At 52.1% G+C, this 27,280-nt stretch overlaps 1 protein-coding gene across 2 annotated transcripts in view; it reads right to left on the reverse strand.

Moving 5' to 3' along the window:
• The window catches only part of NEGR1 (neuronal growth regulator 1), a 186,050-nt gene that overhangs the window by 84,760 nt on the left and 74,010 nt on the right, over positions 1 to 27,280 (reverse strand). For both annotated transcript variants that reach the window (XM_053985138.1, XM_053985137.1), the window contains exon 2: positions 18,885 to 19,117. In XM_053985138.1, coding sequence (XP_053841113.1) covers positions 18,885 to 19,117 — 233 coding nt within the window. The remainder of the gene's footprint in view (positions 1 to 18,884; positions 19,118 to 27,280) is intronic.

The following is a 27,280-nucleotide window of genomic DNA, read 5'->3' on the forward strand; positions in this document are numbered from 1 at the left end:
AACCACACACAGCCAGGACAGTCAAGTCATGGAATGATGGAATCCTTAAGGCTGGAAAGGAGCTCTAAGAACATCGTGTCCGACCATCATTTTGAGGGGGAAAAATGGGGAAAACACAACAGGGAATCAAAGGAAAGATTTAAGGAAAAAAACCAAACCCAATGCAGGTTGCAGTGGAATAGTTAAATATTGTTAAAATGGTTCAAAATGTCAGGATTGCAGAGAAGCCCCCTAAAAGCTGGACTGTGCAAGGCTCACTCTGTCAGGTGGAAGTTCTGTGCTGCAAAATCCAGAACTGCCATCCAGGAGCTGCTTGGAAGGCTCCCAGAAACAGGGAACCACTGCAGGGGTGAAAACTGCCTGGATTTCACCAAATTCCACCAGTTATCCCAATAATTTCCAAATTATTTGTGTGACGAAATCCCAGAATTCCAGAATGGTTTGGGTGGAAGGGACCTCAAACCCACCCCTGCCATGGCAGGGACACCTCCCACTGTGCCAGGCTGCTCCAGCCCCAGTGTCCAGCCTGGCCTTGGGCACTGCCAGGGATCCAGGGGCAGCCCCAGCTGCTCTGGGAATTCTATTCTATTCCAGGGCCTGCCCACCCTCCCAGGGAACAATTCCCAATTCCCAGTGTCCCATCCAGCCCTGCCCTCTGGCACTGGGATCCATTCCCAGTGTCCTGTCCCCCATCCCTGGTAAAATCAATCCTCCACCTCGCTGGCAAGCCCAGGCACTGTTTTCATCCTCAGCCCTGGAAACAACACTGATCCCCTAAACAGTGGATGCCACACCCCAAGTCCCTGATTTTAAGCTAAAACCAACCCTAAACATCTCCAAGAATTATTTCCAACAAACTCCTTTGTGTAGTTGAACATCTTGCATCCTAAGTATCAATCCTGAAAAAGATAACTGTGCTTTCTGGGGTAGTAAAATTTTTTTATCAATGCTCACTGAAAATTGCTCTGTTTTTTATAGCTCTTATATTTTTCTCATTTCATACTCAATATTTACAGAGCAGTGAAATGCCCCCACCACAGGCACCATTTCCAGAGTGTCTTGAGCACAGATTTTAAATCAGGAGAGCTTTTCCAGCAGGAGTCCCCAGCCTGTGCTGGCACCAGCCCTCCCCTCTGACAATCAGTCACCAGCGGGGACAGCTCCCAACCCTTTTGCATTCCCATGATTAGTTCCTCCAGGCACTTTGATTGAAGAGCGTTGCCTAAAGGTCTCCACCTCCTCCTAATTAAACACAATTTGTCTCAAACACAGCAGCTTTGGCAAAGTGGGGCTGAGGAAATAAATGATGGGTGGGCTGGGAAGAGAAATGGTTTGATCTCGAGCCTTCATTTATTTCCAGTTCCTGTCAGCGCCCAGGCGTGACAAAAGGTCTCACAAAAGTGGCGCTTCCCTAAGTTTGGGATGGATCTTTTACCTCTCTGCTCTCCGTGGCAGTAACCATAATCTCTGCAAAGTCATGGGGCGTCCTTGGTGTTCAGAACTCTGTCTTCACCTGGCTTCTGTGCTCAGCTCACCCGAGACCAATTTGAGGGCGTTAGCAGGGCCCGAGTGGAAAAGGGATGATCCTGCTTGGGAATCCTGTGTGTCTGTGGGCTGTGCTCTCCACCTTCCCTCCTGCCAGGGCAGCTCAGCTGTCCCACTGGGACATTCCTGGACCACAGAGCACGAGGAGCAGGAGGTGCAGCTCCGCTTCTCCCACTCCCTGGAAAAGCTTTGAGACACTCCACAAGCTCCTTCCAGCGAGCAGCACTCTGCAATCAACGCTCTGCCAACTGTTTAATCATGGAAATGGAGCCAAAAAGTCATAAAGGGCAAAAATAACGATTAAAAAAAGCAACCTCCTGGTGGCTGGAGCCAAAGCCCTCCCAGCTGGGCACTGATTGCTGGCTGAGCAGGGCCCCACTGCAGGAGCTCATTAACACCCAGGGGTGGGACAGGGCTCTGGAAAAGCAGGGATGGCTTTCCATCCAGCACCAGTGAAGAGGGGAGCCAGTGAATTATTTCCTGGGCACTGGCACAGGCTGCCCAGAGAAGCCGTGGCTGCCCCTGGAATGCCCAAGGCCAGGTTGGGTGGGGCTGAAGAAGAATGATCCTAACTGTGAAAACAGTCAAAGGTTGAAATAATACAAGATTTTATCCGGGTAAAACCAGTGCTCCCCTGGACTCATTTTATAAGTCAAGAAGACAAGACTTCTAAGGCAAGACAAGAAGAGAAGAGTTTACCCAGGGTAAGAAAGGGACAAACGGGTGGGGCAGGATGAACATTGGTCAGTTAAACAGAGCCTGGACAAATCTGAATAAACCACTCTGAACATCTCTAAAGGCTCCTGGTGCCAGGAAGCTCCTGAAGGTCTCTGTGTTAGGGAGCTGCAGAGTGGAAGAGGCCAAGGAAATACCAGCAAAACCCCATCAATATCCCAGCACATGGATCCCAGCAAACACCTCCACCTTCCCAGGCTGCCAAAACCAGCCCTTCCCTCCTCCTGGGCCACCAGCCATGGGCCACACTGGCCCTGCTCCTCCAGAAGGTGTCAAAAAGCTGCTGGTATTACATAGGGACACACATTATCCCTTAAAACCCCACTGTTCCCCTTTCCCGACCACAGCCTAAATCCTACAAGGTTCCAGTTCCAACCAGCAGCGAGAGCACCATTGTTTGCTCAGCCAGAAAAGCAATAAAATGTAATAATTCAAAATAAACTCGGATTTCCCTTTCTTTATCCTCGCAGACAAAGGAAGAGCAGCACCCAGGGTGTGCAGGCTGCTGGCTGCTGAAGGGGCTGTGCAAGTTTGGAGTCAGAAAGCCACGGAATGATGGAATATCCTGGGTTGGAGGGGCCCCCAGTATCACCAGTCCCACCCCTGGCCCTGCACAGACAGCCCAACGACCCCACCCTGTGCTCCTGGAGCTCTGGCAGTGCCCAGCACCCTCTGGGGGAAAAACCTTTCCCTAAAATCCAACCTAAACCTCCCCTGGCCCAGCTCCAGCTGCCCCTGCCCCTGTCCCTGAGGTTGGAATTTGTACACTCAAACAGGGATGTCCATCTTTTAAACACAGATTCCAACGTACTTGGGCAAAGGGATTTTCAGTGAAGGATTCCTGCCACACAAGAAGTGCCAAGAAAAGAGTTCTAGACTGGAAAATTAGAGGTAAAACCTCATCACTGCTCCTTACAGGCAAAATGAGAATATTAGAGGGTTGTGACAGGTAAACAGTGATATACCTGTTGCTGCTCGTGCTGTCACAGGAACTAAATAAAAGAGCTGTAATGATTTGAGATGATTTCTTGTAACTCTGCATTTTTCCTTTTGCAGAATTCTACAGGTTCAGTCTCTCTCCAGCGAGCCTGAATGACAGATTTACATCGTATTCCCAAGATAGTTATTAAAATAATTTCCCTTGACAGTTCTCTGGCTGCATCACTCCCCCTTCCCTGTATCCCAACCATATGGCTCTGCTTACTTCCCATTTTAAGCATTTTGCTCTGATGTGAAAAGCAATTCCTGGTCCTTTCCTCTCAGCCCCAGCTCTCTCCCACCCGTTCTAGAGCACAGCCCCACAGAATATTCGGAGCTGGAGGGACCCCCAAGGACCCCTGACTCCAACCCCTCAGGGAATTCCACCACGGAGCTGCTGCAGGGCTGGAGCCCCTCTGGAGCCAGGCTGGGAGAGCTGGGGGTGCTCACCTGGAGAGGAGAAGGATCCAGGGAGAGCTGGGGGTGCTCACCTGGAGAGGAGAAGGATCCAGGGAGAGCTGGGGGTGCTCACCTGGAGAGGAGAAGGATCCAGGGAGAGCTGGGGGTGCTCACCTGGAGAGGAGAAGGATCCAGGCAGAGCTCAGAGCCCCTGGCAGGGCCTGAAGGGGCTCCAGGAGAGCTGCAGAGGGACTGGGGACAAGGCAGGGAGGGACAGGACACAGGGAATGGCTCCCAGTGCCAGAGGGCAGGGATGGGTGGGACACTGGGAATTGGGAATTGTTCCCTGGGATGTGGGGAGGGGCTGGGATGGAATTCCCAGAGCAGCTGTGGCTGCCCCTGGATCCCTGGCAGTGCCCAAGGCCAGGCTGGAGCAGCCTGGGGCAGTGGAGGTGTCCCTGACAGGGCAGGGGTGGGATGGGATGGGATTTAAGGTCCCTCCCAGCCCAGCCCAGCCCAGCCCAGGCTGGGATTTTGTGAACCTGCAGCTCAGTTACACAACTCCCCCTTGGATGTCACTGCCTGCCCTGTCCCTTTCTCCTCATTTCACTGGAGAGCCCAGGGAAGGGTCCCCACCTCCCCATGGTCCCTGGGACCCTGATGTGATTTCCACTGTGAAGCAGCTGCTCCTCCCTGTGAGAATTCCCTGAGAGAATTCCCTGAGAGAGCTCCCTGAGAGAGCTCCCTGCCCTCGGGGATGGAACCTTCCCCTTTCAGGTTGAGTGAGGCAGAAGAGGGAGGAAGGGCACGGACCCTGTCCTGCCCCAGCCCTGCCTCTCCAGCTGCCCTCTCCTGCTCTGTGCTGCTGCCCGGGCTCAGTGCACGGCCACCCTCACTCTGCTCAGGCGCTGCTCCGTGCCCTCATTTGTGTATTTGATTTCTCCCCGAGGCTCCTGTCCCGTTCTGTGGGGTTTGCAGCCTTGTCACAGGCGCTCGCACTTTGATGTCACTGCAGAGGTGACATCATCTGGCCAATTGCAGGGGTGCGTGCTCTGGCACATCGCCCCATCTGTGAAAAATGCATGTTTTATGATTGGCTTTTTGCAAATATCACAATGAATATTATATGTGTAGTGATAGAAGTTATGCTGTATTAATTCTCTTAAGTAGCGTGTTGAATATACTTCTAGGTTATAACGTAATGTTAAAATAGAAACTATGATGTGTAAGATACTTTTTAACCAGCTCAAGAAAAGGGATAAGATAATCAAGAAACTCTTTGCACAGAGATAACAGCGACAGGAAATCTAAAGAGTTGCAGCCTCCTTATCAGAAAAGACAAACATCCTTCCACCTCCTCTCCTCTTTATGGAGCCACCAGGATTAAGGGGAAGTTGACAAAAACCAGAAAAAATCTTAATTTGCAAGGGATTTATGCACCATGTATGAGATATATGAATATGCAACAGGCTGTGGCTTTTCAGGGTTGTTCCTTTGTTCACAAGGCAGGTTTTTGGCAGCTCAGTGCCCAAAAACATCCGGACATCCAGAATTCTTTGCTTTTTATTGCCTCGTAGTGTCCTAATCCTCATTGTCCACATTCTTATTACTCTGATTTTATTACTATTTTTTATAACTATTTTATTACTAATAAACTTTTAAAATTTAAAAAAAAACAAGTGACTGGCGTTTTTCACACATGCATCGACTGAAATCCCTGCTGAGCCCTTCTGGGATCCCCAGGGGCTCAGTCTCCCTGTGCACAGGGAATTACTGACAGCCGCTCCCTTGGGAATGTTGGGAACAAGCTGCGCACCCACCTTGCAGCGGTTTGGCCTGGCTGTGTCTATTTTTTGGAAAGGAAAGGCAGGGCCAGTTGTGTCTGCATCACTCCAGCACGGGGATGTGGCTGCCATGCACCGTGACCCTTCCCAGAGAGGGAGCTTAGGCTGGGCTTTGGTGGGGCCAGCATTAAAAATGAGCGCTGCTCACTCGGCCCCTGCTGCCGTGGGGTGGTTTAGCAGATTATGGCTCTCTGCTTGTCCTGAACACAAATTTATCCTGAGCAAGTTTCCAGTGCCTCTGCTCAGTCCAGGGGAGGACAGGCTCCTTCCCTGGATTAAGTCAGTGGATACAAATTTATTCAGTATTTATTTTTGTTCTCACCACAAAGCCTAGAAATTAGTAACGATTATCTAACACTGAAACCTGGAATTGCTTTCCACATTATTAATTCCTCCTCTTGAGCTGCTGCAGAGCTGCCCCCATCCCACAGAAACGCGTGGGGAGTGGTGTGATTTAATCTTCCTGACATTCCAATGGCATGGGAACTGCTGGGATTAATGGGGATTAATGGCGTAATTAATATTCATCTTCTACAGAGTTAGCACCGAATTAGCATTGGACTGCTGCCTGCCCAGCACTTTGGGATGCCTGGTGCACAGAATTCCGCCCTCGTTTCCCTGCAGGAAAATGAGGTGGGCTCCAGGTTCCTCCCCAGGGGGCCCAGCCCAGCCCTGAGACGCGGATCTCACAGAATGACAGAATCACAGAATGACAGAATCACAGAATGACAGAATGAGAGAATTACAGAGTCACAGCATCACAGAATGATGAGGTTGGAAGAGACCTCCAAGATCATCAAGTCCAACTGTGCCCCAACACCTCAACCAGACTACAGCACCCAGTGCCATGTCCAGTCTTTTTTTAAACACACCCAGAGATGGTGACTCCACCACCTCCCAGGGAAGACAATTCCAGTACTTTATTATTCTTTCAGTCAATTTTTTTTCCCTAATACCCAACCTGAACCTTCCCTGCCGTAGCTCGAGGCTGTGACCTCTTGTTCTGTCAGCGCTGCCCGGTGGAAGAGACCGACCCCACCTGTCTGCACCTCCCTTCAGGGAGCTGTGGAGAGCAATGAGGTCACCCCTGAGCCTCCTCTTCTCCAGGCTGAACAGCCCCAGCAGCACATAAAGAATCATTTCCACAGGATCTCCGGGATGTCAGGATGTGTGCTGGAGATTGCTTCCCACCCTGTGAGTGAGCAGGAGCAGCTCGTTGCCATAAATCAATGGGAGCTTTGGACAAGGAGTGATTTCTTGTTCCTAAAGGGCTCTGGGTATCTGTGCTGAGCACAGTTATGAAGGAAATGATTTGCCTTAGCTTTCAAACCCCAAACCTGGGCTGAGGAAAGTTCACTCAGAGATTGCTGTTATCACATCCAGCCATTTGGGAATATTTATGGGCAAAATATTTGGGCGTGCTAACTACATCCAATTCAGTGGGAGCACAAAACAAAGCCTCTGCTTTGAAGTGTTTGGAACAGAAAGACTTTAAACCAACCCTTTCACTGTGTAATGGAACGCTTGTGTTAATTATAATTCCTTTTGCCAGGATCTGCTTTACATAACAAAGCTAATCTGCCAACTATTAAGGAAATTTCCCCATTTTCTCTTACAGATGATAGAAGGGGAAATAATATCATATTTTAAATGCAAAGTGGGGATGATTAAAATTTCAGTTGAAATAAAATAAGAACATTTCTGAATCCTAGAGACAACAAAACGAGTAATCCACGGGGGTCAACAGAATAACTGACTTACAATTCTCTACTTGAGCCTTTGGTATTACAAAGCTTTTTATAAGTAAGCAATTTTTAGCTGTTTATTCTGCTCCCTGTAATGTCTTCAGCACCACTGGCCTTGAGGCAGATTTGGAATCAGAGGCTTAGGAACGCTCTGGTTTTATCCAGCTCCTGAAGTGCCTCTTTATCCATTCCAATCTGCACACTCACATTCAAGTTCACGTCTCTCTCGTGAGATTTTTGTTTAATCCTTTCCTTATAAATGAACAAATTAACCTGAGGGGAGAAATGTTCAAAACATCAGGTGGAGAGGAAAAAAAAAAAAAAAAAAAAAAAAAGGATGCCAAAACCCGCAGTAAAAGAAGAGATTCCGTGCGTGCATCTCCTTGAGCACAGCGTTCAAAATTCACCCGTGGGGCTGTGCCGTGCTGCCTGCACAAATTTCCGAGCTTTTATCTGAATAGCTGGGATAAAAGACCTGTGATAAGTGGGTATAATAGGAGTTGGAGTCACATTATGGGATTGTATTATGAACCAATGCTGTGTGGTTTGATTTTGCTGTCGTTTCCTCGTCTGGAGCTAAGGATCTTGTACTATTTATTATCCCCGTTCCTGCCTCACAAGTGACACCGTGCAGGAAATGGAGCCCCAGTAATTTCAGTCTCAGGGTTTGCATTGTGAGGCTCCTGTGAGGAAACTCCTCAGAACATCTCCCTGCAAGATCAGCTCCCAGGAACGAGCACGGAGTGTCACAGGGCTGGGATTAAAGGAAACAACACCAGCCTCAGGCACCCAGCAGAAAGGCAGAGAAAACCAGGGAATCAGAGCCCTTCAGGTCGGGGAAGCCCTCCCAGCCCACGGAGTCCAATCATTCCCCCAGCACTGCCAAGGCCACCCCAGCCATGTCCCCAAGTGCCACAAGCTCTGAAATCGCTCCTGGCATGGGGACTCAGCCCTGCCCTGGGCAGCTGTGCCAGGGCTGGACAGCCCTGCCCAGGCAGAACTTCTCCTGATCTCCACCTGCCTGAGGCTGGGAATGCAGGATGTGCCTGGGCTGTGTGTTCCATCCCCACCTGTCACAGCTGGGGCAGTTCTCTGCTGTTCATGGGGCAGTTTTCTTTATCTCTGCCACAGCCCATCCTCCCTCCAGGAGATCTCTTCTGTTCATGGGCCATTAATTATTAATTATCTCCTGTCCGTGGCCACTGAGTGTCCCTGCATGGCTGAGAAAATTCCATCATCCCATGGGGAGATGCTCCAGGGGGAGGAGCCAAGCATTCCTACCTGGATACAATCTGAGATTCTGGGACACCACAGCAGCCTTTGCCCACTGCATTCCCAGAGGAGCAGCTTTCTGCCCCACTGCATTCCCAGAGGAGCAGCTTTCTGCCCCACTGCATTCCCAGAGGAGCAGCTTTCTGCCCCACTGCATTCCCAGAGGAGCAGCTTTCTGCCCCACTGCATTCCCAGAGGAGCAGCTTTCTGCCCCACTGCATTCCCAGAGGAGCAGCTTTCTGCCCCACTGCATTCCCAGAGGGAGCCCAGGCCCATCTCCAGCAGCCCTGGAGCTCCAGAGGAAAACTCCAGCCTTGTCCAGGATCCTGCTCCAGCAGAAGCACAGCTGGCACTGCAGGAGGGCTGAGCCCCCATGGAATGGCACTGCTGCCACCTCCCTGACCCACAGGGGGTCAGGGCATTTCTGACTCTGGCAGGGTTTGTTTTCTTTTTTGTACTATTGCGTTTGTATTTTTAATTTCCCTGGCAAAGAACTGTTATTCCTATTCCCACATCTTTGCCTGAGATCCCCTTAATTTCAAAATTATAACAATTCAGAGGGAGGGGGTTTTCATTTTCCATTTCAGGGGAGGCTCCTGCCTTCCTTAGCAGACACCTGGCTGTTCAAACCAAGACACCAACTCAAACCTCCCCTGGCACAGCCTGAGGCCCTTTCCCCCTGTCCTGTCCCTGTTCCTGGGCTCAGAGCCTGTCCCCCAAAGCTGTCCCCTCCTGTGTCCCTGCACCCCTGCCAGAGAAGGGAACCATGGGATTTGCTGCCCTGGAATCTTGGGATGGACAACTGAAAAGTTTTCTTCACACCTTTAGGAAAGCTGCACAATCAAAGATCCACTCCTTCAAAATTTTCCAGGCAGGAAACATTCAATCCCAGTCCTTTAAAGCTGCCTGTCAAATTCCTCACAATTCAACCCTACAGGATGAATCTGCCACTTCACTTCTCAGTTGTTTTTTCAGTCGTCTCCAGAAATTTTCCTAAATTAGCTCCATCCATTCTTTTTAAAGACAGGCATTTGGTTCTGCTCCTTCCAACTGGTGGATTTGGCTGCTTGCAAATATCAGATATTGTCACCATCCTCCCTTTACCCTTTCTTAGGCTACGAAATGGAAGTGAAAGCGTGGGGGTTTGGAAGTAAGGAGTGTGTGCAGAACACGAGGAGATGCTCCTCGTGTGTGCAGCGTGAGGAGGAGCTGCTGAACCAGGGCCACCCCCAGCCCTGGTGGCTCTCCCAGAGCCACGAGCCCCACACAGCTCCAAGCCCTGAACGTTTTCCTTCTCCGAGTTCCCAGCTCATCAGTCCAAGCCAAGACGTGCCATGGGATCAATCCCAGTGGGAGAATGGCATCCTCACACTCTGAGGTGGGATTTAAAGTGCACTGTTACTATTTCAGAAATCACCTCTGCAATGCAAAGCTCTGTCCCCAGCCCCTCTTTCCCAGCTGGTAAATCCTGAGGGACCAGTGCATTCCCAGAGCCTTTCCAGGACACTGCTCCCTGTTTTCCAGCACGGCCTCCCAGGCCCAGGGAGCTCCTCCTCTGAGCCCAAACGTTCATTTTCCCTGGCTCAGTCCCAGGTTGTTAAAGTGCTTCAGGTTTGTGCATTTCTCCTCTTTCCTCTGCATTTCCCAGTGCGCTCCTTGCCCCCTCTCCTGTTTCTGGTTTATGAATGAGCAGCTCAGCAGAGCTGGGACATTCCATAGCTCAGCCAGGCTGGGAGGGAGGCTGGCACACCACGAGCTCCTGCAGCAGCGTTTGCTGAGGCAGAGCTGGCACCAGGAGCATAAATCAGGGCCCCTGCGCTGCTCAGGGTAACAATCCCATCTCTCGGGCTGACAGGAGTTTAAAAGCAGGGATAGACAAGCTCTCCCTGCCTGGGAGAGGAGCAGCAGCACAGGCTGCAGGTGCCAGGAGTCTGCCCCACGAGAGGAAGGCAGAGCCAAAGCCAGCCCTCTGTGATCAGCTCCCCAGCACCAGCCATGGAAACGCAGCTGAAGCGTCAGCTCCTCTCAGTGCAGCTATTCCTCCAAAGTTCACTGCTCCTTCTGCCCCTACCCCAGCTGCAGTTTCACTTGTGCCTGGCCCAGTTTCACTCCTGCCACTGGAGCTTCTTCAGAGAGAAGGGGAAGTGTGGGAAGAGGCTGACACAGAAAAACTAAAAGTGAAGCATTTAAAGCAGCCCCCCAAAAGGACGTGCTCTGTATTAATGGCATTTTGGACCTTGTTATTGTAGACTCACAGAATGGTTTGGGCTGGAAGGGGCCTTAAATCCAATTTAGAGCTGTCCTGCATGGCAGGGACACCTCCCACTGCCCCAGGCTGCTCCAGCCTGGCCTTGGGCACTGCCAGGGATCCAGGGGCAGCCACAGCTGCTCTGGCAATTCCATCCCAGCCCCTCCCCACATCCCAGAGAAAAATTCCCAATTCCCAATGTCCCATCCATCCCTGCCCTCTGGCACTGGGAGCCATTCCCTGTGTCCTGTCCCTCCCTGCCTTGTCCCCAGTCCCTCTGCAGCTCTCCTGGAGCCCCTTCAGGCCCTGCCAGGGGCTCTGAGCTCTCCCTGGATCCTTCTCCTCTCCAGGTGAGCACCCCCAGCTCTCCCTGGATCCTTCTCCTCTCCAGGTGAGCACCCCCAGCTCTCCCTGGAGCCTTCTCCTCTCCAGGTGAGCACCCCCAGCTCTCCCTGGATCCTTCTCCTCTCCAGGTGAGCACCCCCAGCTCTCCCTGGATCCTTCTCCTCTCCAGGTGAGCAGCCCCAGCTCTCCCTGGATCCTTCTCCTCTCCAGGTGAGCACCCCCAGCTCTCCCTGGATCCTTCTCCTCTCCAGGTGAGCACCCCCAGCTCTCCCTGGATCCTTCTCCTCTCCATGACCAAGCAACCTCAGAGAATGAATTTTGATGCTGCTGCTTTTAACTGCAAATACGGTAAAATCATGAATCCCTGGAGCCCTGGGGCCTGGAATGAGGTTTTTGTTCCTTTAAAGAAGTGCTGGATTCTGGAATTGCTCACGGACCTCGTTCCGCTGCCGCGGCCACAGCGGCACCCCCAGAGCAGGGCGGCTGCAGGGCAGCTCTCACTCCTCAGGAAACCTGGGAATCCAGCCCAATTTCCATTTGTCTCACTTTTTCAACGCTGACTGGACTTGACAAAAGGTTTTTATCCGATTCTGGTGTCTCCAGGAGGACGTTTAGTGTGTCAGGAGCCATTAGCTGCAGTCAGGCTAACGGGGACACCAGAGGATGTTCCAGGAGTCCTTTTGGTTCATCCCCTTTCCTTCCCAGGCTGATTTTTTAGGAATGGTTCTGGCACATGGACCCCTTTAATTCCCACAAGTCCTGCCAGGCCACAGCTGGACTCTAAAATGCTTTTGCAGTGCCTTCTCCTCAGTTTTAGAGGAACAGAAGAGAGGGATGCTTGGAGACTTTGGAACCTCATTTGGGGGAAATCACTGGGTTTGCTCCTCCTTAGCAAGACTTCATTAAATATTAAATATTTATATTCAAATCCAGGATATTCCAGACCACCAGGTGGGATGGTTTTCAGATCCTCTTTCCAGTCTGATGGTGAGGAAGAGGATGCTCTGAGGAAGAGCTGCAGAGGTCGTGTCCAGTGTCCTCCAGAGCTGTTTGATTTCCTTTGGTATCAACTCTCCAAGCAAAAGCTGCACTTTCAAACAAGGGGTGCCTTTATTTCCCCTGACAACTGATGGGCTGAAGCTAGGGAAGAGGAAATAGCAGAAATCCAGTGGGAAAACTGGGATAAATCCCAGCAATCACAGAGTTCAGGGTCAGGCAGCACAGAGCTCAGGAGGTCTCACACTGCTGGCTCAGGGTGCGCAGGTGAGGAGATGATGGCAGTGATCCTGATAATTGCTGCCTCGTTTGCCCAGGACAGCCCAGTGCTGGGAAAGGGACATTCCCAGAGGGGTGATGGAGCCCTGAGCCAGGACAGCGGGTGCCTCCATGGAACCAAGCCCTGGAGAGGGCCATTAACCAAGGGTTACAGCTTTAATTCTCCTGCAGTCCATTCCAAAATAAAGTTCTGGGGAGGTGTTCAAATGAGACTGCCCCTGCATGGAGCACTTGTCCTCTGAAAAAGGGAATAACAATTTAAAACAACCCAACAGGTTTCGGGGGCATCAACCCCTGCTGATCCTTCCAATGTGACGTCGTCCTAGAGCAATTCCCTCCACTGCAGAGCAGCAGATCTCACCAGTTCCCATTGCAGAGCAGCAGATCTCACCAGTTCCCTCCACTGCAGAGCAGCAGATCTCACCAGTTCCCTTCACTGCAAAGCAGATTTCACCAGTTCCTTTCATTGCAGAGCAGCAGATTTCACCAATTCCCTCCATTGCAGAGCAGCAGATCTCACCAGTTCCCTCCACTGCAGAGCAGCAGATCTCACCAGTTCCCTTCACTGCAAAGCAGATTTCACCAATTCCCTTCACTGCAAAGCAGATTTCATCAGTTCCTTCCAGTGCAGAGCAGCAGATCTCACCAGTTCCCAGTGCAGAGCAGATTTCACCAGTTCCCTCCAGTGCAGAGCAGATCTCACCAGTTCCCATTGCAGAGCAGATTTCACCAGTTCCCTCCAGTGCAGAGCAGATCTCACCAGTTCCCATTGCAGAGCAGATTTCACCAGTTCCCATTGCAGAGCAGCAGGTCTCACCCCTGTTTGCCTTGATCCCATCAAAGCCCAGAGAGCCCAGGGCACAGAGCAGGCCCACCACCAGCTCCTGGCTCATTCCCACTCTTTCCAAAAACTCCACAACCCCTGTCCTTCGGGATGGTTTGGGATCCTTCCCAGCTGGGTGGGTTTGTTTCACTGAGGGAGGTGGATTATTATTTCCTTTAACCTAAGCATTTTTTTTTGGGGGGGGGGGATGGTTTATTTTTTAGCTTTACCCCATATTTTTTCCTCCTTCTGTGCCTGGCATGGCCATGTAACACAGGAAGTTCCTGGAAGGCCCTTTGGACTCTGCAGAAGGCACCTTTAGCAAGACTCCCACGGGTCATCAACCATCCCACTCCTCTCAATTCACTGGAACAGAACCAATGCTCCTCGGGCCCCAGAGGAAATGATCATTTTGTGTCCATTGTCCTCTGCCTGTGGATTCCAGCAGATGGAAATTTCAGGCTGGTAATGGAAATTCGGTCGCAGCCGTGACCAAAGCACCTCCAACATGGCAGAATTATGAGTTTCAGATGAGAGCAGCCCTGCTCCACTCCAGATAAAATATCCTGATTTCCATCCCTGTAAATGAGATCATCTCCCAGCGCCAACATTTCCTGTGCCTGGAGCCCGGCAGAGCGGGGAAAAACCACTCAGACTTGTTTTAGAGTGAGAGATCCCCCGCAGCTCCTGGGAGGGACAAGTGTGGGAGGAATTTAATGAATGGGTAAGAAGCACAAATCCTGGAGAGAACTCCGGGACCAGTCACTGCTGACACGTTAAAGGGAGTGGGAGCAGCGAGGCAATGGCAAGGCCAAGGATGCCCCTTGTGGGACAGGGACAGAGACCCTTCGGGGGTCTCTATCACAGAGCAAACCTCCCGTGGCTGCCTCCCCCCACAAGAAATGTTTTTCCAAGTCTTTTTCTCCCTGTGCTGAGCAGGGACAAGATGATAACGGCGGCTGGCACCAGCAAGTTAATTTTATAAAGAAAACTGACACCCTGCTCGAGTGCTGGCAATTTAAAAGAGTAATGCATTGTCAGTTTTAGCTGGGAAGTGGTTGTTAGATGATTTTAAAGTCTTTTGCATATTTATTTTGTCCCACTTTAAATAAATTTGGGGAAGATTTATCTCGTTAGCTTCAAATGCAAGTCCCTCTTGGCCTGGCTGAGGAAACAAATTAGACTTTGCAAACATTGCAAAGACTAAACCAATACATTAATATTTAGGGGACATTAAGGGGGTTTATTAAACAGAAAAAGGGCCTAGAGTATTACTTTGGGAACATTATACATGTTTAAATAAAAACCCGAGGTTGTGGTTCCTGACTGAATCTATAAAAGGCATTTCCACGGATAACTGAATTATTTACAGCTCCGTGTCGGGAGCAGATTCCTGCAGGGATGAGGTGGAGTGGGAGGGCAGCCCAGGGGCTGGGCTGGGCTGGGCTGGGCTGGGCTGGAGCCACCCTCGGGGCTGTCCCGGGGAGCTCCCAGCCCGGGCTGGGTCAGGGCAAGAGGAGATGCCCGGTGCTGGTGGCAGCAAGGGCTGTGTCCCTGACTGCCCGGGCTGGGCGGGTGGGACCGCTGGGAGCAGGAGCGGGGCTGCTGCGGGACGGGGATGGCACCGAGGACAAGGGAGGGCTCTGGGGGCTCCTGGGGACAGGGCTGGGACCGGGGTCTGCACCTGAAAGGCAAAGCAGGGACCTGTGCCAGCTGTGCAGCCCCAGCACCCAAACCTGGCCCCAAAACCCCTGGGACGAGCTTGGGGCTGGGGTCCCTCTGAGCCCCTGCCCTGTGTCCCTTTTTGGGGCTGGGGTCCCTCTGAGCCCCTGCCCTGTGTCCCTTTTTGGGGCTGGGGTCCCTCTGAGCCCCTGCCCTGTGTCCCTTTTTGGGGCTGGGGTCCCTCTGAGCCCCTGCCCTGTGTCCCTTTTTGGGGCTGGGGTCCCTCTGAGCCCCTGCCCTGTGTCCCTGTGTCCCTTTTTGGGCTGTGGTCTCTCTGAGCCCCTGCCCTGTGTCCCTGTGTCCCTTTTGGGGCTGGGGGCCCTCTGAGCCCCTGCCCTGTGTCCCTTTTTGGGGCTGGGGTCCCTCTGAGCCCCTGCCCTGTGTCCCTGTGTCCCTTTTGGGGCTGGGGTCCCTCTGAGCCCCTGCCCTGTGTCCCTTTTGGGGCTGGGGTCCCTCTGAGCCCCTGCCCTGTGTCCCTGTTTGGGGCTGGGGTCCCTCTGAGCCCCTGCCCTGTGTCCCTGCTGTCCCAAACTCCCCTGGCCCTGCCGTGCCCCGGGTGCAGGAGCATCTGTCACACCCCCTGAGGGGGGGACACTGGGGCTGTCACCCAGCCCTGAGCCCTTCTCAAGGACACTGGCAAACGTGGCTGCAGACCTGTGCAGACTGACAGGACAACAGCTTGGAGGAGCAATTTCCACTTTGGTAGAATAAATGTCAGATTGGAGATGGCAGAAAGCACAATCTTTTGGAGAAAAATTGTGAGCAACAGAGTGTGGCAAGAGGAGTTTTGGGTTTTTGCCTTGCTGTGACAAACATCTGATTTTTAAATCACCTGCAGCTCATGACTTCGCAGATCCAGCGCCTGGCACTGAGGTAGACTGAGTTGATTACAAACTGCTGCCATCGAAACTTGCAATTAATTATTTCATAACTCTCACTTCTTTTAAGTAAGGTCACTGAAATTAAAGTTAACTGGATTATCTTCCTGACTTTCATGTGATTTTTCCTTCACAGATGTAAACTTGGGCTAAAGACAGAAGTTCTATTTTCTTTTTTATCGAATAGCTCAGTTAATTTCCCTGCTACAAAAGGGAGTAACTGCAATGGGTGACACTGACCGAGACTTGACCTGCTGGTGTCCTTCAGGTGCTGTGCTGGCTGTGGCACGGGGATTTGGGAGCCCAAAACCCGACCTGCAGCTCTGCCACAGATCCCTGGAGGGCAGTGGCCAAAGCCCCTGGGCTGGGTGTTCCTGAGTGGGACAGGGCAGAGGCTGCTGCCGCCCTTGGGAACTGGCCCTCCTCCCTGGGCCGGGCCATTAAGGTGTCTTTAACCCACGAAAATGTGTTTATTTCCTCCCGTGAGCACGTTCAGAGCCCGTCAGCCCAAGCAGTAGAGAGGAGCCTGCTGCACACCACAGCTCCTGCTCCTGTGTGTGTGCAGGATTCCACATTGCAGGGGGAAGGAGAAGGGGCAGCTGCCTTTGCACAGCTCCTGCTCCTGTGTGTGTGCAGGATTCCACATTGCAGGGGGAAGGAGAAGGGGCAGCTGCCTTTGCACAGCTCCTGCTTGTGTGTGTGCAGGATTCCACATTCCACGGGGAAGGAGAAGGGGCGGCTGCCTTTGCACAGCTCCTGCTCCTGTGTGTGTGCAGGATTCCACATTCCAGGGGGAAGGAGAAGGGGCAGCTGCCTTTGCACAGCTCTTGGGGGGCAGCTTCGCTGCAGATCGTTTTCCTCTCTGGAGCCTGAAGCTGTTTGGGAGCTTTGGATGCCACCTGAGCCTTCCCTCGTGTCCTCTGGGACACAGAGCAAACCCCCGCGGCTGCTCCAGCTGCAGAAGGGTTCCTGCTCCTGGAACAGAGCCCGTGGGGCCGAGGCTTGGAAGGGGCTGAGACTCTGCTGCCCAGCGTTCCTTCTCTCCTGGCATTCCCTCGGGTCTGTCATTCCTTCCCAACGCCAGGGAAGCCCAACGCCCTCGGGCAGAGCGGTTTTGCTTTGCCCTCGCTCATTTCTGCCCAAAGCAGAGCCTGTTCCTACTCTCCAGGTACCAAGCTGGGGAAGATTTTACAGGGAAACCTAAAGGTGCTCCCAGGACAACTCCCTGTGTGATCCCAGGATAACTCCCTGTGTGATCCCAAGATAACTCCCTGTGTGATCCCAGGACAGCTCCCTGTGTGATCCCGGGATAACTCCCTGTGTGATCCTGGGATAAATCCTTCTGTGATCCTGGGATGAATCCTTGTATGCTCCCAGAATAACTCCCTGTGTGATCCCCTGAGAATTCCTTGTGTGATCCCCTGACAGCTCCCTGTGTGATCCCAGGATAACTCCCTGTGTGATCCCAGGATAACTCCCTGTGTGATCCCAGGACAGCTCCCTGTGTGATCCCAGGATAAATCCCTGTGTGATCCCAGGATAACTCCCTGTGTGATCCCAGGATAAATCCCTGTGTGATCCCAGGATAACTCCCTGTGTGATCCCAGGATAAATCCCTGTGTGATCCCAGGACAGCTCCCTGTGTGATCCCAGGATAAATCCCTGTGTGATCCCAGGACAGCTCCCTGTGTGATCCCAGGAAGCCTCTGGAGCAGGAGAGGCCATCCCAGTCCCTCACAGCAGTGACCTCAGGGCCCCTGCTCCCACCGGGAACACAAGTGGGTGTCAGGGAGTCCCAGCACGGAGCAGGCACGGAGGGGCTGCAGGATCCCAGAGCACTGATCCCCCTGTCCCCAGCCCAGAGCTCTGAGTGCCACCTCCAGGAATTCCCTGGACACTCCTGGGATGGGCACTCCAAACTCCCTGGGCAGTTCCAATCCCTGACCCCCCATTTCCATGGGGAAATTCCTGCTGATCTCCACCCTGAGCCTCCCTGGCCCGGCCTGGGGCCGTTCCCTCTCCTCCTGTCCCTGTCCCTGTGCCCCAAACCGAGCCCGAGGGTCCTGAGGGCTCTCGGCAGGGTCACAAAAATGACTCCATGCTATTTTAACAAAACAGACACGCTGAGCTCCGAGCTGCAGCCCAGCATCCCTGCAGGATCCCTGCAGGATTCCCGTGGGTAAGGACCATTCGTGTGGGAGGTGGCTCACCCCGTTATTTCTAAGGGGTTTCCATGTGCCACACGGATTGATAGGGATTGCCAGTTCAGTTCTCCTCCTCTATATTCATTGCTTTATTACTCATAAAAATGCAAAAGAAAATGTTAATGATGATTGCACCAAAGACTAATAAGTTAAAGCCTTAGGTTATACTTTGCATTTCTGAAGATATAAATGCAATTGCTTAATAATTATGCATATTTTTAACTATTGAGTTATTATTTCTCTATATGCTTGTAGTTAGCCTAATTAATTTTAAGCTCCTGTTGATGTATTTTATACACGCAATTAATTTCCAACTTGTTTTTTTAGCCCTTGCATGAGGGCATTAATTATTAGGAAGACAATCAAAACCAAGAATTGTTCACCCTGGAACAATGCAATAAATATTAAACCCATGTGAAAGCTGACACCAGAGCTCGGGAGGGAGGGAATGAGGGAATGAGGGAAGGAATGAGGGAATGAGGGAAGGAATGAGGGAAGGAATGAGGGAAGGAAGGAAGGAAGGAAGGAAGGAAGGAAGGAAGGAAGGAAGGAAGGAAGGAAGGAAGGAAGGAAGGAAGGAAGGAAGGAAGGAAGGAAGGAAGGAAGGAAGGAAGGAAGGAAGGAAGGAAGGAAGGAAGGAAGGAAGGAAGGAAGGAAGGAAGGAAGGAAGGAAGGAAGGAAGGAAGGAAGGAAGGAAGGAAGGAAGGAAGGAAGGAAGGAAGGAAGGAAGGAAGGAAGGAAGGAAGGAAGGAAGGAAGGAAGGAAGGAAGGAAGGAAGGAAGGAAGGAAGGAAGGAAGGAAGGAAGGAAGGAAGGAAGGAAGGAAGGAAGGAAGGAAGGAAGGAAGGAAGGAGGAACTCTCGCAGCCCTACCTTGCACGGTCAGGTGCACCTGCATGGTCCTGGGCGTGTGCTGGGTCTGCACGGAGCAGGTGTAGGGGCCGTCGTCCGTCACGTCCACGTCCTGGATCTGCAGGCTGTACTCCCTGTGGTTGGCCGTGGCGATGGACACGCGGGGATCCACCGACCACTTGTCGCTGCCCGCGAAGATGATGCTGGAGCGGTTCAGCCAGGCCCCTTTGGAGGCTCCATCTTCCAGGTAACACCTGGGGAAAAGCGAAACCCTGAGCACGGGGCTGGAGGAGCTGCTCAGTGCCACTGGCTGCTGCTGCGCTTAGGCTGAGCACAGCTGGGATTTACCAGAGCTGAACTCACACCAGGAATCACTTGTTAACTCAGAACCATCCTGCACCCAAAGCCCAGCTTACAGACACGGTAACCACAGGCTGCTCTGTCTGCTCTGCTCTTCCTGCCCCGTTCTCCTGCTGGGGGAGGCTGCTGGAGCACCAGGAGGAAAGCCTCAGTTCTTATTCCTGCCTGGGCTGGCCCAGCCCTTTCTCCTGCAGCCTCAGCCCCGAGGGTCAGCAGCAACGTGTGCTCCATGGAAAATTCCCGCCCTGTTCCTGAGGCACAGCCCCCTTCTGCTGCTGAGCTCAGGAACCAAGAGACTTTTCCAGCAGAAACCACCTGGACATCAGAGAACCCAAACCAGCTTCTTTTCAGAGGGTTCATAGAACCCCAGAACCCCCACAGTGGTTTGGGTGGGAAGGGACCTGGCAGCCCATCCCATCCCATCCCATCCCATCCCATCCCATCCCATCCCGGGAGTTCCCCTCCCTCGGGGGCTGCAGTGAGGGGGTCCCAGGACAGGGAGGAGAGGCAGGAGCAGCTTTATTCCCGGAGCTGATGGAGGAGCCTGAGCCTGCCCGAGGGGGTCTAAGCCTGGCTCAACACCACGGCGCTCCGTTTCCCCCAGCCAGCACGCGGGACAAGGCGGAGCAGCCGATGGAATAACGGGCCCAGGAAATCCTCCACGGGCCCGGGGCTGAGAGCAGGAGGCTGCAGACCCAGGAGCCATCGGGAAGGGATGCTGTGGCACCGGGAAATCTGCATTTCTCTCCACGAATTAACGACTCCTCGGGAAACATGGAGAATTAATTCGGCAAATTTTAGTCTCACCCCCATGCCCACCTTGGAATTTAAGGCTTTGAAACAATTTTAAAAGCTGAAGGAAGGTAAGAAGGAGGATAATAGAAAGTGCAACAGACTAATGGGACATTTTTATTTCATAAAGAGCTTTCTACATGAAGGAAATGCAAGAGAAGAAGGGAATGCAATAGAGCTCATCCCTTTGATGAAACATTAAAATAGCAGAACCATAGAAACTGGAGGGAGAAAATGGTGATTTGGTGGCTTAAGCATCTGGCAGTATTGTTTAAGTGGAAAATGACATTCCATTCAGGAATAAGGAACTGGAAACACCAGGCTGAAATGGTTCAGAAACAAAGCATGAGAATAACCATTCATTTAATTAATGATCTCAACATTAAATCTGAAAGGGTTCTGAGGGAAGCTGCGACGTGGGATAAAAAACCCCCATTTACAGAGCAGAGAATTGGGATGTCACCGGGAAGAGGCACTTTGAGGCTGGGATCCCTGCAGGAGCAGTTCTGTAGGGTCTGGTCCCATCCAGGGAAGGCAAGGAGCCTCTTTCAAAGTCCTGTGAGTGTTTTGAACTTGATTCTAGTGAACAGCGGGGTGGGAGAGGCAGAGAAGGCTCCAATTCACGGAGGTTTTTCTGGCACGTGTTCCTTTCCCACTGAATCTCTGCAGCAGCTGGGTCCAGTCCATCCAGCACAGCTGAGCAGCCTGGCCTGAGGGAGCTGTCCCTGCCCAGACTGGGCTGGAATGAGATGGGATTTAAGGTCCCTCCCAGCCCAGAGCACCGTGGGACTCCACGCATTACAAACCAGCATTTCTGCAGGTAGCCTGTAGCTCAGTGAGCATTTCCCACTTCATTAATTTCACTCTCCCACTGTTTATTCACGCTCACACGTCCAAACCTTGGAGGGAAGCCTTAGCACTGTGAATTCTTCCCCGAGGAGAGACAAGCAGCCTCCTCCTCCTCTCCCAGCACAAAAACCCAGTTCCACCAGCTCCCTGCTCTCTGTGTGGCTTGCCAGGAAAAAAAAAAAACCACAAAAAAAAAAACCCCAAAAAAAACAACAAAACAACAAAAAAAAAAAAAAAAAAAAACAAAACCAAAAAAAAAAAACCAAAAAAAAAAAACCAAACCAAAACAAAAAAAAAAACCAAAACAAAAAAAAAAAAACCAAAAAAAACCCCAACAAAACCAGAAAAGAATTCACAGAATCACTGAGGCTGGAAAAGACCTCCAGGATCTCAGGGTGGGATGGGCTGGGCTTGGAGGTCCTTCCCAAGCCCACCCATCCTGGGACACCCCCAGACGAGCTCCTTGAGCACCCCGAGCTCTGTGGCTGCTCTGGAGCTGCTGCCCAGCTTGCCTGGAGCCCTCGGCCACGGTGGCTTTCAGCTCCAGCAGCAGCCAATATCCTGTGCTTTCCCACCACCCACGTGGGATGTGATGGATAAAGTGCATATTTACCCCACGGAAGCAGCAATCAGATGATTCATCTCAGAAATGTTTTCTAATCTAACAAATTTAATCCCTTTCTGTTTGCAAATCACTTCCCAGTCCCAGTTATTGCCTGCAGCTCTCCTGCAGGACACTCTGAGCCCACCTCCTCCCACGGGAGCCTCTGCCCAGCAGAGGCTGCGCTGGATTTCTGCAGGGGAACAGAAATGAGGAAAATCCAGGATTTTTACTGTTTAAAGGAAGGCTTGGCCTTTCCCCCCCCGACTTTTACAATTTCCTAAGGCAGAGCAGCCTGTCCATGCAGGGTTTGTGTGCCACCGTGCTTCTGCCCAGGACAGGGCAGGGATTCCAGCAGAGCACAATGAGCTCTAACAAAAAAAATAACAATAAAACCCTTCCTACAGCAATCTCTGGGAAATCATTCATTGAAAGGACGACCAACAGTAAAAACTGCAAACATCAGAGGCCTTCCCTCATTTTTCCCTTCCTCTCTTCCCCTTTCCTCTCTTTTCCTTCTCCTCTCTTTCCCTGAATTCTGTTTATATCAGACTCCCTGCACACCCCAGCAGCATTTCCTGCAATGTAATTTTTAAAATCTATGCATAGAACCAATTATTTTTAGCAATAAATAATAACACTGCAGCACAACTAAAGTAAGCATAACAGTCATTAAATAAAAGTGACTTTTGCTCTTTTTACCTTGCCATGGCTTGGAAAAGTATTGATGAAACCATAGCTGAACTCAGCAGAGAATTCTTCTGTATTTAAATTTGGAAGATTGGAAAAAAAGCGGTTTCTTTTTTAACTGATGACTGTAATCAGAAATTCCCCACACAACAAGCATAAAAAATAGATTTTAATGTTAACTGTCATACATGGCTGAGGGTGCTTTATTATTTTTCCAATCATTATTAATGGGAATGGTCTTCTGTAATTTGTAAGTACGGAAAAATATAGTCTCACCCAGCTTCCCTCAAGTTTTTAATCCTCTTTTTTTAATGCCTCCCACTTTCCCAGCTCTCTAGTCTATTATTCCACCATAATTAAAACAGAGATCCATTAATCTTTGTGAAAAACAGCTCTTCCACTTGCTTAATTAAAACTGCACAGGGGCTCTGCTCCAGGAGCCTCCACAGGCTGGGATCCCACCTGGCTGCCCTGAAGGACAGGAATTGCCTGGAATTGTCTGGAGTTGCCTGGAATTGTCTGGAATTGCCAGGAATTGCCTGGAATTGTCTGGAATTGTCTGGAATTGTCTGGAATTGCCAGGAATTGCCTGGAATTGCCAGGAATTGTCTGGAATTGCCAGGAATTGCCAGGAATTGCCTGGAATTGTCTGGAGTTGCCTGGAATTGTCTGGAATTGTCTGGAATTGTCTGGAATTGCCAGGAATTGCCTGGAATTGTCTGGAATTGCCTGAAATTGTCTGGAATTGTCTGGAATTGCCAGGAATTGCCTGGAATTGTCTGGAATTGTCTGGAATTGTCTGGAGTTGTCTGGAATTGCCAGGAATTACCAGGAATTGCCTGGAATTGTCTGGAGTTGTCTGGAATTGCCAGGAATTGCCTGGAATTGTCTGGAATTGTCTGGAATTGCCAGGAATTGCCAGGAATTGCCTGGAATGCCCCCCAGCCTTGCCCTGCTCCAGAAACCCCAGGAATGGGGGACATCCCGTGTCCAAGGCCTGGGACCCTCCCTGGGCTGCAGCTGGAAGGTGCCTGGGCAGCGCTTGAGAGGAGAAAAAATCTCAAAATTCTGCAATGGTTTGGGCTGGGAGAGACCTTAAATAAATCCCACCCAGTGCCCCCCTGCCCTGCAGGGACATCTCCCACTGCCCCAGCGTCCAGCCTGGCCCTGGGCACTGCCAGGGATGCAGGGGCAGCCCCAGCTGCTCTGGGCACCTGTGCCAGGGCTGCCCACCCTGCCAGGGAGGGATCTGCCCCTGATCTCCAGTCTGACCGTGCCTCCCTTCAGTTTGAAGTCATTTTCGTTATTGATCCTTTTGCTTTCGCGCTCAGAATTCGCTGCAGCTCCGAGCCCGGGATTCTGCACAGGAGCTGGCCCAGGCGCTCGCTGCCCTCCCGGGTTTGGATTTTGTTTACAGAATTTGTTTTCTCACATCACATCAGTCCCTGGGGGAGCCGAGGCCTCGCTGGCCAGGATGGGAGCAGCGCTGGCCCAGCCCTGGCTGCCCCACAGCCCAGCTCGGGCTGTCCCCACAGTGCATAGCTGCTGCTGCCCCAGTTTCACCTTTCCTGGGGAATTTCAGCTGTGCCAGAACCCCCAGAGCACAGGGGGGTCACCGGGGAGGGACGGGCACAGAACGGCCCATGAGGGCAGCCAGCTCTGGGCAGGGCAGAGGAACTGCTCCAGGAAGGGAGATTGGTGACCAAAAACACTAAATAGGGTTTAAAACCCCCAGTGCTAGGAAGCTTTTGCTTCCCCAGGGGGTAACACCATTTATCAGTAGCACCATTTATCAATCAGTACCACCAGTTATGGGTGAGAGATGCAAATGTCACAGCTCCCTGCAGAGGGAGGCTGCTCCATCCTGAGACACAAACCCCGACCCCACAAACCCCCACCCCACAAACCCCGACCCCACACAGGTGGTGTCGGAGTCCAGCACATCCCTCTGGCTGCCCTGGCTGGCTCCAGACCCTGGCAGGGGGCTCAGAGACCTTGGCACAAAGTCAAAAACACCTGTGGCTTCCATTTTAGCCCGTGGAAAAAGCTGCCAACTCTGTGTGAGGAATTACAAGCCACAGGGGTTTGAGCAGTGTGGTAGTTGAACTAACACAGGGTGGAAAAGTAGAATTTTGGGGTTTTTAGAATATAATTCAGGGGGTCAAGATGGAGGAATTTGGGCATGTCCTGGCCTTCTCCTTCGTCTTGCCCTCCATGTCTTGCTGTGCTGGTGACACTTTTCTGTTGGTTTAAGGCAGAGATTCCCAGTCTAACAGAGGTGATGGGAATTGGTAATAAATTGTAAACACACACACGTAGTTTTGAGTGTATAAGGTGGGAGCCACCCAAGGCTCGAGGTCAGACTGCCATGGCCTCCTTGCTAGGCAGAGCTGGGCAGGTCAGAGAAAGAATGTTGTAGATAAGAAGAAATGAACAACCTTGAAAGTGCAATTGGAGCATCCCAGGCTCTTTCTTTGGCTGCCGGGCTGGGGGAACAAGGACTTCCACACTGGGGTCACAGCAGCTGACCCCCACAAGCGGCTCTGGAGGGGCGGCACTGCAGGAGGGAATGGACAGGGGACGTGTCCGGGCCAGGCTTTGCAGCAGAACCCAGACTGTGCCTGCCAGCAGCCAGGCCAGGCCAAACCCCCCAGACTCTGTGCTGCAGCCCCGAGCCCCTCTCGGGGGACAGTGACAGGAGTGGGGGCAGGAGCAGTGAGTGCACCCCTCCAGCCCGCTGCTGCTGCCAGGAACCCCAAATCCCAGGGACTGTGCTGTGCCTGCTGCTCCCAGGAACCCCAAACCCCAGGGACTGTGCTGTGCCTGCTGCTGCTCCCAGGAACCCCAAACCCCAGGGACTTTGCTGTGCCTGCTGCTGCCAGGAACCCCAAACCCCAGGGACTGTGCTGTGCCTGCTGCTCCCAGGAACCCCAAACCCCAGGGATTGTGTCCTGCCTGCTGCTCCCAGGAACCCCAAACCCCAGGGACTGTGCCCTGCCTGAGCTGGCAGTGGGGATTGAGGAGAAGCGGCCCCAAGGATCCCACAGGGATTTCAGCCCTGTCCCCTGCACAGCCCCAGCTGGCAGCAAACTGCATTTCCTGCAGGCCCTGCAAACGCCCTGGGCTCTCCCTGGTGCCCTGCACCATCCCTTGGTGTCCTGCTGTCCCACCTCTGTCCCACCAGCCCATTCCATCGCTGTTTGGTGGTCCATGGATTCCTGCACAAGGAGCGGGGAACAGGACGAGGATTTCACCCAGCAAAGCTCCTGGGACAGCCGTGCTAGCCCGGTGCTCCTGAGTAATTAGCATCATCGACCTCCCTCCCTGCTCCTGCAGCACTGCTCCAGAGCCCAGGCAGTGTTTCCCGGCCAGGGAACTCGGATTCCCGTGGGTGGGACACCGGGACCAGCAGCAGGGACCGTGTGCACCCGGCATCTCCAGCTGCTGGGCTCACAATCCCATCTGCCTGGAGACGCTCCAGGAGATCAGTCTGCAGATAACCAGGGATTAACCCCTAAGTCTGAAACTCCCCAGACAGAAAACCAGCCGAATATTAGTAATTAAGAGCAAAAGTGTTTGTTCCTCCGCAGGATTTGAAATGTAATTTTCCCTACAGCTGATGCCACGTGACCTGTAATCCCTGTGGGTTCCACCCTCAGCACCTGCCAGTCCATCCAAGCAGGAGAAAGGCCATTTTCCCAGGGGGTTCCACATTCCCAGGGGTTCCACCTTCCCAGGGGTTTCCTGGCACACAGCCCCCAGCCATGCCCTTCGTGGCTGTTTCCCTCCTGCCACCAGGAAATGGATTTTTCCCCATGGTGAGGACAGAGAAACTGCTGCTGCCACGACTGCAATAAATTCATTTGGTTCTAATTATACAAAAATATTCCCTCCCCCCTTCACGGATGTATTTTCATACTAAAATGGACAAAACACTGCAGTGTAAAGCACAGAATTTTTAGTCATTAATCATTTCCTTCATGGGAGCCCGTATTATTTTCTCTTTGAAGGCTCAGAAATAATATCCCACACCAGTGTTGGCGTGAGAGCCTTGGTTTCAGCTTCAGAGAGTAACTCCCAGATTCATCCCATTATTTGAAATATTAAAAAGGGTCTGGCTGCTGCATGTGATATTTATTAATTCCTGGAGATTTATGATAGACAAACACTGGCTTCCAGAAATGACAAAGAAGACATTACCAATGCAGAAAAGTAAGGAAACAATTCGAGACATGGCTTTGCCTTTTGGTTTTGCACTATTCCTCAGGGAAAGGGGTCTTGGAAAATTTGGGAGATTATTGTGTTTATTTTAAAGGACTGCCAAAGTCAGAGGGTTTTTTTCTGACTCTTTTTTTACCACACAACACTGAAACACAAATTAAAGGAATAAAAAGCACCATAAGCTCTGAGACCAAAGCAAGGCAAAGGTCTGGAGAACGAGAAAACATTTCCTGTTACATCCCAGCGTGGTGCTGAGGGGTTTCAACATCCCGAAATATCCAGCTGGATTAGAGCAGTGAGAAAGTGCCTTCATTTCAGTTCTAGGACACGTACATTGGTGCTGATTTTTAATTCTGGAAGGAAGCCCAGGCGTGCTCCCCGGGCAGTGGCCGTGACCAAAGCCCTTTGCAGGGTTTGCAGGGGAGGCTGTGCCAGGGCCCTGCCCTGGCTGAGAGGGGGCTGGATGGGCACTGTGCCCCAAGCCCTGGGAATGCCCTGGCACGGCCCAGACCTGCTCAGCAGGGACTGAACCTGTCCTTGTGCACTGCTGCACCTGGGCTGGGCTGGCGTGGCAGGTGGGACAGGGCAGAGCAGGGACAGCAAAGGGGAAGGGACTGCAAAGGGGAAGGGACAGCAAAGGGGAAGGGTCTGCAAAGCTACCTCCAGCTGAGGGAGAAACAGTGAAGTGCCACATCCTTGGACACTCCAGGGATGGGCACTCCAACCCTCCCTGGGCAGTGCCAATCCCTGACGCCCTTTTCCATGGGGAAATTCCTGCTGCTGCCCACCCTGAGCCTGCCCTGGCCCAGCCTCAGGCCGTTCCCTCTCCTCCTGTCCCTGTTCCCTGGAGCAGAGCCCGACCCCCCCGGCTGTCCCCTCCTGTCAGGAGCTGTGCAGAGCCACA

The sequence above is a fragment of the Vidua macroura genome, chromosome 9 (assembly GCF_024509145.1).
Source record: "Vidua macroura isolate BioBank_ID:100142 chromosome 9, ASM2450914v1, whole genome shotgun sequence".
NCBI classification, from domain to species: domain Eukaryota; kingdom Metazoa; phylum Chordata; class Aves; order Passeriformes; family Viduidae; genus Vidua; species Vidua macroura.